This window comes from Bufo bufo, chromosome 11 (genome assembly GCF_905171765.1).
Source record: "Bufo bufo chromosome 11, aBufBuf1.1, whole genome shotgun sequence".
Classification (NCBI taxonomy): Eukaryota; Metazoa; Chordata; class Amphibia; order Anura; family Bufonidae; genus Bufo; species Bufo bufo.
In genome coordinates, this window is record NC_053399.1 from 101,792,184 (window position 1) to 101,804,693 (window position 12,510).

Consider the following 12,510-nt stretch of genomic DNA (forward strand, 5'->3'; position numbering starts at 1 on the left):
GGCCGGGAGGCCGGGAAGGTCTGAATCCAGGGAACGATGTGGAGAAGATCTGACCTCTGTGGCCTCCTGACACTGCATCCACCTCAACATTGAAATTACAGCATCAAGAATGAAGAGTTGTGGACGGATGGAAATCACACCACTGGCAGACATGTTAATTACTGTATATGCAAATTATAAAAAATGGAAACAAAACATTTAAAACATCTCAATTTATTCAGTAATGAGTATGAACGTGTAGAAATCCACGGCCTTCACACTTTGGCTGCTATCAATGAGGTTATTGATGGTCGTCTGAGGAACGTTTTGAAACGCTGAATGCACTTGGGCACACAAATCATCAAGATCCGCTGCTGGCAGCTCCCTCTGCAATTGGCGACTAATGATGTCCCAGATGTGCTTGATGAGACAAGTCTGGAGATGCTGCAGGGCATGGTGACACACTTAGACCATGCGGCCTGGACTTGTCCTGCTGACAAATGGCTCCTGGGACACTTTCAACCAGCAGGGGTCCAGCCATTTCTCCAGTGACCAAATCAATGTATTTACCTGAAATGAAGACTAGAGGGGTCCGGCCACCATACATTATTACTCCTGGGAGTAGGACCAGTGTGATGTTCTCTTGTGAAGGCCACGTGGTCTCCAGACCACTCTGCAGCAATCACTGCATCCAAGATAAATTCGGGACTCATCCCTGAAGAGTAAGGACCTCCATTGCCATCATTATAGCCTTTCAGATCGGTGGTTTGAGGTCAGTGGACACCTCTAGCCAATGACGTGTAGATGCCTCCTGACGGTTTGTGTAGATGCTGCTTGCCGCCCTAGGCTTGGGATGTGACAACTTCACCTGCTGTACAGAACTGATCACTAGGCGCCATTCTTCTAATCAGACGATCCGTCCGGGCAGAGGTTCTCCTCTCCCTGTCATTCCAATTCATCGTACTTCTCCCAACCACCAGGACACACAACATCCAGCAGTGCTGACATCTTGGCCTCAGTGCGTAGTGATCTGCCGGAGTGATAACCCAAGGCCTCTCAGCTGAAGGATTCTGTCCCTCTCAGTGTGACAACAAGTAGTGTAAACCCGCACATGGATGAACAGGAGGCCTCGCACAATCACCACACACAACCTGATCCAACTTCTCAGGTTTCCAGTGGTTAAACATTTTTTGCTTTCAATCTGGCTTTTATGTCCCTCCCACCAGCCACAGATTGGAGCTAGGTGCTAAAATTTTTGCCACCAATTTACATAATCTTACAGTTTCTCCTTCTTGGTGTTGTGATCTCAATGTTGAGGAGAGTATATGGGTGGGTGGGCGCCTCTAGGGAGCCAGCCGTGCTTTTATCACACATTCACCCTGGAAACGTGGGAAGCCGCCTTTATTTCTTGTACACGATTGGTTGAGCCTCATATAAAAAAAAATTCATGTAGTAAAATCAAAATTGCAAACCATTTACAATGGGAAGCCCCCCCAAGGAGGAGCTGTCGAGCAGGGGTCACCTGAGCCACCCTGTGTATATTACTGACTAGTATGGATTCCTGTGCTTGTCCTGAGGAGACACCCCATACAACATGGCTCCGTGGCTGACAAGACGTGGAGGACACAGCTGCGCCCCCCCCGCTGGGGAAGAGCTGAGATAAAATGGCTTCCTACAGCTCTCACAGAGAACATAGTGGAAGCAGCAGTCACAACATATAAATAAGACCCCCTCCCCCAGGGCAGAAGCGTAAAAAATGTCCCAAATCTAGAGCAGCGACCCCGGAGACGTGAGCAGAAAAATAGACATATTTCTACGAAATGTAGTTTACATATCTATAAGGACCGCCCCCGCGGAGCTAGGTTCAGTGGCCAGACGCTTCGTAGAGGAGACCCTGGGATGGTCAGGGTGGGCTCTGTGCTTGGTGGGATGCTTTGTGTCATGATATTAAGGCACTTCACGGGTTTTGTAACCATTGCTCTGGCTCTAGGAGGGTGTGGGCACCCCCTGAGTAATCCCGACACCCCCGCTCCCTCAGTTGTCCGTTCCGCTGCTCTGCCGCTGTTTGATAAAGGCCATACCATGTGTGCGGAAGTGAGTGTTGAGGTTGAGCTGACTGTCGAAGCTTTTATTACAGACCTGGCAGGTGAGTCTGCCATCGGAGGACTCCTCCATCTTGTGGGTGGGCTCTGGCTCCTCCTCGGCCACGTCCTTCATCTTGTGCGTCATGAAGCGATGGCGGCTCAGGGAGCTCTGGGAGGTGAAGCACATCCCGCACTCTCGGCACTGGTGGGAGCTCTCGCTGGTGCAGTGTTGGGGGATGTGCTGCCGGAAGTCGGCCAGGCTGCTGGTCTTGTAGCCGCAGGCTCGGCACTGGAAGCTGCGCTTCGGTTTCTGCAGGGCGGGCTTGCTTTTCAAGGGCTCGTCGCTCCCCGAGTCGTCAGATGAAAGTTTCCGTTTCTTCGAGGATCCCTATGGAAGGCAGAGCAGAGTCTTGGTTTACATGGAAGAAACAGCGCGGCACTGTGGGTAAGCGGCAGCCGAGGGAGAGGTGAGCGCAGGACTCACTCGTTATGTGCTACCCCAATATCTGCGCAGCCCCCCCCATAGATACCAGTATGAAGATCCATCTCTCCCACCTGCGATTTACTGCCGTTCCGAGGCACCAGGACCTCCTGACTCCGCGCCTGGTCTGTCACTTTAATACCGTGCCGCACCTGGATGTGCTTCTCCAGGATGAGGCGGCTGCTGAAGGTGCGCTTCCCCTCCGTGCAGTACCTGTGGGGGCAATACAGTCAACCATGGGGCAGAACAGCTGAGGGCCCAAGGGTTAATGGGGGCCCAGGGCCTACACACCTGCAGGGGTACACTCGCTTAATTCCCTCGTGATTGACTCGGACGTGACGCCGCAGACTGGGCGCCGAGCAGAAGGAGCGTTCACAAAGACGACACGGAAACTTCTTCACAGACTGGAAAACAGCAGAAGGCGGAGTCAGCACCCTAACCCCACCACTGCCCCCCAATATACACCCCCGAAACCCACCCCCCCTCTGTCTATACCCCTCCATCCACTCCTCTATCTATAGGCCCGGCCCACCATCCTCTCCTCCTCAGTCTATACACCCGGCCCCCCCTGTCCTCTCCTCCTCAGTCTATACACCCGGCCCCCCCGTCCTCTCCTCCTCAGTCTATACACCCGGCCCCCCCCGTCCTCTCCTCCTCAGTCTATACACCCGGCCCCCCCCGTCCTCTCCTCCTCAGTCTATACACCCGGCCCCCCCCGTCCTCTCCTCCTCAGTCTATACACCCGGCCCCCCCCGTCCTCTCCTCCTCAGTCTATACACCCGCCCCCCCCCGTCCTCTCCTCCTCAGTCTATACACCCGGCCCCCCCGTCCTCTCCTCCTCAGTCTATACACCCGGCCCCCCCCGTCCTCTCCTCCTCAGTCTATACACCCGGCCCCCCCGTCCTCTCCTCCTCAGTCTATACACCCGGCCCCCCCCTCCTCAGTCTATACACCCGGCCCCCCCTGTCCTCTCCTCCTCAGTCTATACACCCGGCCCCCCCGTCCTCTCCTCCTCAGTCTATACACCCGGCCCCCCCCGTCCTCTCCTCCTCAGTCTATACACCCGGCCCCCCCCGTCCTCTCCTCCTCAGTCTATACACCCGGCCCCCCCCGTCCTCTCCTCCTCAGTCTATACACCCGGCCCCCCCGTCCTCTCCTCCTCAGTCTATACACCCGCCCCCCCCGTCCTCTCCTCCTCAGTCTATACACCCGGCCCCCCCGTCCTCTCCTCCTCAGTCTATACACCCGGCCCCCCCCTCCTCAGTCTATACACCCGGCCCCCCCCGTCCTCTCCTCCTCAGTCTATACACCCGGCCCCCCCCGTCCTCTCCTCCTCAGTCTATACACCCAACACCCCTGTCCTCTCCTCCTCAGTCTATACACCCGGCCCCCCCTGTCCTCTCCTCCTCAGTCTATACACCCGGCCCCCCCTGTCCTCTCCTCCTGAGTCTATACACCCGGCCCCCCCCGTCCTCTCCTCCTCAGTCTATACACCCGGCCCCCCCCGTCCTCTCCTCCTCAGTCTATACACCCGGCCCCCCCGTCCTCTCCTCCTCAGTCTATACACCCGCCCCCCCCCGTCCTCTCCTCCTCAGTCTATACACCCGGCCCCCCCGTCCTCTCCTCCTCAGTCTATACACCCGGCCCCCCCCTCCTCAGTCTATACACCCGGCCCCCCCCGTCCTCTCCTCCTCAGTCTATACACCCAACACCCCTGTCCTCTCCTCCTCAGTCTATACACCGGACCCCCCCGTCCTCTCCTCCTCAGTCTATACACCCAACACCCCTGTCCTCTCCTCCTCAGTCTATACACCCGGCCCCCTCCATCCTCTCCTCCTCAGTCTATACACCCAGCCCCCTCCATCCTCAGTCTATACACCCGCCGCCCCCCCCCCCGTTCTCTCCTCCTCAGTCTATACACCCGCCCCCCCAATCCTCTCCTCCTCCGTCTATACCCCCAGCCCCACATCCCCTCCATCTATACACCCCGGCCCCCCATCCTCTCCTGTCTATACACCCGGCTCCCTGTCCTCTCCTCTTCTGTCAATACACCCGGCCCCCCAATCCTCTCCTCCTCCATCTAAACTTCCGGCCCCACATCCTCTCCTGTCTATACACCCGGCTCCCCGTCCTCTCCTCCTCAGTCTATACACCCGGCCCCCCCCCCCCGTCCTCTCCTCCTCAGTCTATACACCCGACCCCCCTATCCTCTCCTCCTCAGTCTATACACCCAACCACCCCCCCCGTCCTCTCCTCCTCAGTCTATACACCCGACCCCCCCCCGTCCTCTCCTCCTCAGTCTATACACCCGCCCCCCCCCCGTCCTCTCCTCCTCAGTCTATACACCAGGCCCCCCCTGTCCTCTCCTCCTCAGTCTATACACCCGACCCCCCCCGTCCTCTCCTCCTCAGTCTATACACCCAACCACCCCCCCCGTCCTCTCCTCCTCAGTCTATACACCGGACCCCCCCGTCCTCTCCTCCTCAGTCTATACACCCAACACCCCTGTCCTCTCCTCCTCAGTCTATACACCCGGCCCCCTCCATCCTCTCCTCCTCAGTCTATACACCCGGCCCCCTCCATCCTCAGTCTATACACCCGCCGCCGCCCGCCCCCCCCCGTTCTCTCCTCCTCAATCTATACACCCGCCCCCCCAATCCTCTCCTCCTCCGTCTATACCCCCAGCCCCACATCCCCTCCATCCTCTCCTGTCTATACACCCGGCTCCCTGTCCTCTCCTCTTCTGTCAATACACCCGGCCCCCCAATCCTCTCCTCCTCCATCTAAACTTCCGGCCCCACATCCTCTCCTGTCTATACACCCGGCTCCCTGTCCTCTCCTCCTCAGTCTATACCCCCGGCCCCACATCCTCTCCTGTCTATACACCCGACCCCCCCCCCCCCCGTCCTCTCCTCCTCAGTCTATACACCCGACCCCCCCGTCCTCTCCTCCTCAGTCTATACACACGACCCCCCAATCCTCTCCTCCTCCATCTAAACTTCCGGCCCCACATCCTCTCCTGTCTATACACCCAGCCCCCCGTCCTCTCCTCCTCAGTCTATACACCCGGCCGCCCCGTCCTCTCCTCCTCAGTCTATACACCCGGCCCCCCCCCGTCCTCTCCTCCTCAGTCTATACACCCGGCCCCCCCCCGTCCTCTCCTCCTCAGTCTATACACCCGACCCCCCCGTCCTCTCCTCCTCAGTCTATACACCCGACCCCCCCGTCCTCTCCTCCTCAGTCTATACACCCGACCCCCCCGTCCTCTCCTCCTCAGTCTATACACCCGGCTCCCTGTCCTCTCCTCCTCAGTCTATACACCCGGCTCCCTGTCCTCTCCTCTTCTGTCAATACACCCGCCCCCCCAATCCTCTCCTCCTCCATCTAAACTTCCGGCCCCACATCCTCTCCTGTCTATACACCCGGCTCCCTGTCCTCTCCTCCTCAGTCTATACACCCGGCTCCCTGTCCTCTCCTCCTCAGTCAATACCCCCGGCCCCACATCCTCTCCTGTCTATACACCCGCCCCCCCCCCCGTCCTCTCCTCCTCAGTCTATACACCCGACCCCCCCGTCCTCTCCTCCTCAGTCTATACACCCGACCCCCCCGTCCTCTCCTCCTCAGTCTATACACCCCCCCCCCCCCCCCCCCCCCCGTTCTCTCCTCCTCAGTCTATACACCCGACCCCCCAATCCTCTCCTCCTCCGTCTATACCCCCAGCCCCACATCCCCTCCATCTATACACCCCGGCCCCCCATCCTCTCCTGTCTATACACCCGGCTCCCTGTCCTCTCCTCTTCTGTCAATACACCCGGCCCCCCAATCCTCTCCTCCTCCATCTAAACTTCCGGCCCCACATCCTCTCCTGTCTATACACCCAGCCCCCCGTCCTCTCCTCCTCAGTCTATACACCCGGCCGCCCCGTCCTCTCCTCCTCAGTCTATACACCCGGCCCCCCCCCCGTCCTCTCCTCCTCAGTCTATACACCCGGCCCCCCCCCGTCCTCTCCTCCTCAGTCTATACACCCGACCCCCCCGTCCTCTCCTCCTCAGTCTATACACCCGACCCCCCCGTCCTCTCCTCCTCAGTCTATACACCCGGCCCCCCCCCGTCCTCTCCTCCTCAGTCTATACACCCGACCCCCCCGTCCTCTCCTCCTCAGTCTATACACCCGACCCCCCCCGTCCTCTCCTCCTCAGTCTATACACCCGGCTCCCTGTCCTCTCCTCTTCTGTCAATACACCCGCCCCCCCAATCCTCTCCTCCTCCATCTAAACTTCCGGCCCCACATCCTCTCCTGTCTATACACCCGGCTCCCTGTCCTCTCCTCCTCAGTCTATACCCCCGGCCCCACATCCTCTCCTGTCTATACACCCGGCTCCCTGTCCTCTCCTCCTTCGTCTATACCCCCGGCCCCCCAATCCTCTCCTCCTCAGTCTATACCCCCGGCCCCACATCCTCTCCTGTCTATACCCCCGGCCCCACATCCTCTCCTGTCTATACACCCGGCTCCCTGTCCTCTCCTCCTCAGTCTATACCCCCGGCCCCACATCCTCTCCTGTCTATACACCCGGCTCCCTGTCCTCTCCTCCTTCGTCTATACCCCCGGCCCCCCAATCCTCTCCTCCTCAGTCTATACCCCCGGCCCCACATCCTCTCCTGTCTATACACCCGGCTCCCTGTCCTCTCCTCCTTCGTCTATACCCCCGGCCCCCCAATCCTCTCCTCCTTCGTCTATACCCCCGGCCCCACATCCTCTCCTGTCTATACACCCGGCTCCCTGTCCTCTCCTCCTTCGTCTATACCCCCGGCCCCCTGTCCTCAATACACCCAGCCCTGCATTCTCAATGCTCTCCCTCCTCTGTGGACCCCTGATTCCTGACCTTTCCGTGCTCCTTCTTCATGTGCAGCACATACTCTTCTCTCTCGGGGAACCAGGCATGACAGATCCCACAGGTGCAGCAGTTGCTCCTTTGTCTGGGGGTCCCAGGCTTCTGTTGATCTTTAGTCTTGATCTTCTTCTTCACGTCCGGGGAGCTCGGTGGATCTGAAGACGACGACTCCTCTACCTCGGCCTCCGGTTCAGGATCCGACTGCTTACTGACGGGAATCTCCATGGGCTCAGGCTTGGGGGTGAGAAGCTCCTGAGACTGAGGGGGGTCCTCCTTCACCACACTGTTATGTGTCGTCTGTAAGAAACCAGAAACATGGAAGCGGTCAGCTCCTGACACACAGAGGACGCAGGAGCGGTCAGCTCCTGACACACAGAGGACACAGGAGCGGTCAGCTCCTGACACACAGAGGACACAGGAGCGGTCAGCTCCTGACACACAGAGGACACAGGAGCGGTCAGCTCCTGACACACAGAGGACACAGGAGCGGTCAGCTCCTGACACACAGAGGACACAGGAGCGGTCAGCTCCTCACACACAGAGGACACAGGAGCGGTCAGCTCCTGACACACAGAGGACACAGGAGCGGTCAGCTCCTGACACACAGAGGACACAGGAGCGGTCAGCTCCTGACACACAGAGGACACAGGAGCGGTCAGCTCCTGACACACAGAGGACACAGGAGCGGTCAGCTCCTGACACACAGAGGACACAGGAGCGGTCAGCTCCTGACACACAGAGGACACAGGAGCGGTCAGCTCCTGACACACAGAGGACACAGGAGCGGTCAGCTCCTGACACACAGAGGACTCAGGAGCGGTCAGCTCCTGACACCAGAGGACACAGGAGCGGTCAGCTCCTGACACACAGAGGACACAGGAGCGGTCAGCTCCTGACACACAGAGGACGCAGGAGCGGTCAGCTCCTGACACACAGAGGACGCAGGAGCGGTCAGCTCCTGACACACAGAGGACGCAGGAGCGGTCAGCTCCTGACACACAGAGGACGCAGGAGCGGTCAGCTCCTGACACACAGAGGACACAGGAGCGGTCAGCTCCTGACACACAGAGGACGCAGGAGCGGTCAGCTCCTGACACACAGAGGACGCAGGAGCGGTCAGCTCCTGACACACAGAGGACGCAGGAGCGGTCAGCTCCTGACACACAGAGGACGCAGGAGCGGTCAGCTCCTGACACACAGAGGACGCAGGAGCGGTCAGCTCCTGACACACAGAGGACGCAGGAGCGGTCAGCTCCTGACACACAGAGGACGCAGGAGCGGTCAGCTCCCTGACACACAGAGTAGCAGGAGCGGTCAGCTCCTGACACACAGAGGACACAGGAGCGGTCAGCTCCTGACACACAGAGGACACAGGAGCGGTCAGCTCCTGACACACAGAGGACACAGGAGCGGTCAGCTCCTGACACACAGAGGACGCAGGAGCGGTCAGCTCCTGACACACAGAGGACGCAGGAGCGGTCAGCTCCTGACACACAGAGGACGCAGGAGCGGTCAGCTCCTCACACACAGGAGAGGACGCAGGAAGCGGTCAGCTCCTGACACACAGAGGACGCAGGAGCGGTCCAGCTCCTGACACACAGAGGACGCAGGAGCGGTCAGCTCCTGACACACAGAGGACGCAGGAGCGGTCAGCTCCTGACACAGAGGACGAGAGCGGTCAGGACGCAGGGGTCAGCTCCTGACACACAGAGGACGCAGGAGCGGTCAGCTCTGACACACAGAGGGACGCAGGAGCGGTCAGCTCCTGACACACAGAGGACGCAGGAGCGGTCAGCTCCTGACACACAGAGGACGCAGGAGCGGTCAGCTCCTGACACACAGAGGACGCAGGAGCGGTCAGCTCCTGACACACAGAGGACACAGGAGCGGTCAGCTCCTGACACACAGAGGACACAGGAGCGGTCAGCTCCTGACACACAGAGGACGCAGGAGCGGTCAGCTCCTGACACACAGAGGACCCAGGAGCGGTCAGCTCCTGACACACAGAGGACACAGGAGCGGTCAGCTCCTGACACACAGAGGACACAGGAGCGGTCAGGCTCCTGACACACAGAGGAACGCAGGAGCCGGTCAGCTCGCTGACCAACAAGAGGTACGCCAGGAGCGGTCAGCTCCTGACACACAGAGGACGCAGGAGCGGTAAGCTCCTGACACACAGAGGACGCAGGAGCGGTCAGCTCCCTGACACACAGAAGACGCACAGAGCGGACAGCACCTGACCACCACAGAGGACGCAGAGCGGTCAGTCCTGACACACAGAGAAGCAGGAGCGGTCAGCACCTGACACACAGAGGACGCAGAGACTGTCAGCTCCTGACACACAAGAGGACGCAGGAGCGGTCCGCTCCTCGACACACAGAGGACGGCAGGAGCGGTCAGCTCCTGACACACAGAGGAACGCAGGAGCGGTCAGCTCCTGACACCACAGAGGACGCAGGAGCGGTCCAGCTCCTGGACCCCCCACACAGAGGACACAGGAGCGGTCAGCACCTGACACACAAGACGGACCGCAGGAGCGGTCAGCTCCTGACACACAGAGGACACAGGAGCGGTCAGCTCCTGACACACAGAGGACACAGGAGCGGTCAGCTCCTGACACACAGAGGACACAGGAGCGGTCAGCTCCTGACACACAGAGGACACAGGAGCGGTCAGCTCCTTGACACACAGAGGACGCAGGAGCGGTCAGCTCCTGACAACAGAGGACACAGGAGCGGTCAGCTCCTGACACACAGAGGACACAGGAGCGGTCAGCTCCTGACACACAGAGGACACAGGAGCGGTCAGCTCCTGACACACAGAGGACACAGGAGCGGTCAGCTCCTGACACACAGAGGACACAGGAGCGGTCAGCTCCTGACACACAGAGGACACAGGAGCGGTCAGCTCCTGACACACAGAGGACACAGGAGCGGTCAGCTCCTGACACACAGAGGACACAGGAGCGGTCAGCTCCTGACACACAGAGGACACAGGAGCGGTCAGCTCCTGACACACAGAGGACACAGGAGCGGTCAGCTCCTGACACACAGAGGACACAGGAGCGGTCAGCTCCTGACACACAGAGGACACAGGAGCGGTCAGCTCCTGACACACAGAGGACACAGGAGCGGTCAGCGCCCGACACACAGAGGACACAGGAGCGGTCAGCTCCTGACACACAGAGGACACAGGAGCGGTCAGCTCCTGACACACAGAGGACACAGGAGCGGTCAGCTCCTGACACACAGAGGACACAGGAGCGGTCAGCTCCTGACACACAGAGGACACAGGAGCGGTCAGCTCCTGACACACAGAGGACACAGGAGCGGTCAGCTCCTGACACACAGAGGACACAGGAGCGGTCAGCTCCTGACACACAGAGGACACAGGAGCGGTCAGCTCCTGACACACAGAGGACACAGGAGCGGTCAGACCCTCACACACAGGACACAGGAGCGGTCAGCTCCTGACACACAGGACACAGGAGCGGTCAGCTCCTGACACACAGAGGACACAGGAGCGGTCAGCTCCTGACACACAGAGGACACAGGAGCGGTCAGCTCCTGACACACAGAGGACACAGGAGCGGTCAGCTCCTGACACACAGAGGACACAGGAGCGGTCAGCTCCTGACACACAGAGGACACAGGAGCGGTCAGCTCCTCACACACAGGACACAGGAGCGGTCAGACCCTCACACACAGGACACAGGAGCGGTCAGACCCTCACACACAGGACACAGGAGCGGTCAGCTCCTCACACACAGGACACAGGAGCGGTCAGCTCCTCACACACAGGACACAGGAGCGGTCAGACCCTCACACACAGGACACAGGAGCGGTCAGCTCCTCACACACAGGACACAGGAGCGGTCAGACCCTCACACACAGGACACAGGAGCGGTCAGCTCCTCACACACAGGACACAGGAGCGGTCAGCTCCTCACACACAGGACACAGGAGCGGTCAGCTCCTCACACACAGGACACAGGAGCGGTCAGCTCCTCACACACAGGACACAGGAGCGGTCAGACCCTCACACACAGGACACAGGAGCGGTCAGCTCCTCACACACAGGACACAGGAGCGGTCAGACCCTCACACACAGGAGCGGTCAGACCCTCACACACAGAGGACACAGGAGCGGTCAGCTCCTCACACACAGAGGACACAGGAGCGGTCAGACCCTCACACACAGGAGCGGTCAGACCCTCACACACAGGAGCGGTCAGACCCTCACACGCTTCCTCCTACCTTCAGATGCTCCAGCATGGTGCGCTTTTGGGCAAACAGCAAAGGGCAGTCCGGGCATTTGAAGACGCTCACCCTCTGATTTCCCAGCTGCTGGTCAAAATGGGCATGATCCAAATGGGAGCAGAGCAAAGGTTTGTGGGTAAAAACGGTATCACACATAGCACATTTATAGATCATCCTGGTGAAATAAGAAACATAATGAAAAGCTGTGAAAGTATGTGACCCCCTCCGTCCACCCGCCCAGCTCCTAACATTGCCTCTTTATTACACCCAATCACTCAGCTGACGCGTTTCGCCTGTGTGATCTTTACTCCTAGTGGGAACCCAAGCTTAGGACGTGGTATAAAGCACATGGCCTCACACCAAGGATAATCCTGAGTCTAGTGTGATGTCGAGAGTCCAATGATGGCTGCATGAGATCGGACCCTTGAGAGGTTGCCTGCAGACGTCTGCTCTCCATACTCTGTTAGGGCCACGCTTGGGCTTGTGTTCAGAGCAAGGACTATGCAGGCTAGAAATGCGTCAGCAAGGGATTTTGTGAATTGCTGCCTAGAATCTGTGCAGAGACGTCTCCCTACCCCCAGGTCAGCCTCCTGAGGGGCTACCACCACTTACTTGGCCTGTTGATTGTTGAATCCTGGATGCTGGGTGTAGATGTGGGCATGAGCACTGGGCGCAGATTTGAAGGCCATGGGGCAGACCGGGCACTTGTGAAAGACCTCACAATGAGAAGTCTGAATGTGAGACTTGATGGAGTTCACTCCTCCGAACACCACGGCACAGCTCTGGCACCTGCATGGGGACAGACAGGGGTGGTG

The 12,510-nt window shown here is 59.3% G+C and overlaps 1 protein-coding gene across 3 annotated transcripts in view; it reads right to left on the reverse strand.

Moving 5' to 3' along the window:
• Positions 1–200: 200 nt before the first annotated feature.
• Positions 201–12,510, reverse strand: part of ZNF687 (zinc finger protein 687) — a 42,110-nt gene continuing 29,800 nt past the window's right edge. For all 3 annotated transcript variants that reach the window (XM_040411869.1, XM_040411871.1, XM_040411870.1), the window contains exons 4-9: positions 12,308–12,484; positions 11,693–11,870; positions 7,428–7,733; positions 2,836–2,948; positions 2,616–2,757; positions 201–2,448 (exon numbers count right to left, since the gene is read on the reverse strand). In XM_040411869.1, coding sequence (XP_040267803.1) covers positions 2,014–2,448; positions 2,616–2,757; positions 2,836–2,948; positions 7,428–7,733; positions 11,693–11,870; positions 12,308–12,484 — 1,351 coding nt within the window. In that variant the 3' untranslated portion in view covers positions 201–2,013. The remainder of the gene's footprint in view (positions 2,449–2,615; positions 2,758–2,835; positions 2,949–7,427; positions 7,734–11,692; positions 11,871–12,307; positions 12,485–12,510) is intronic.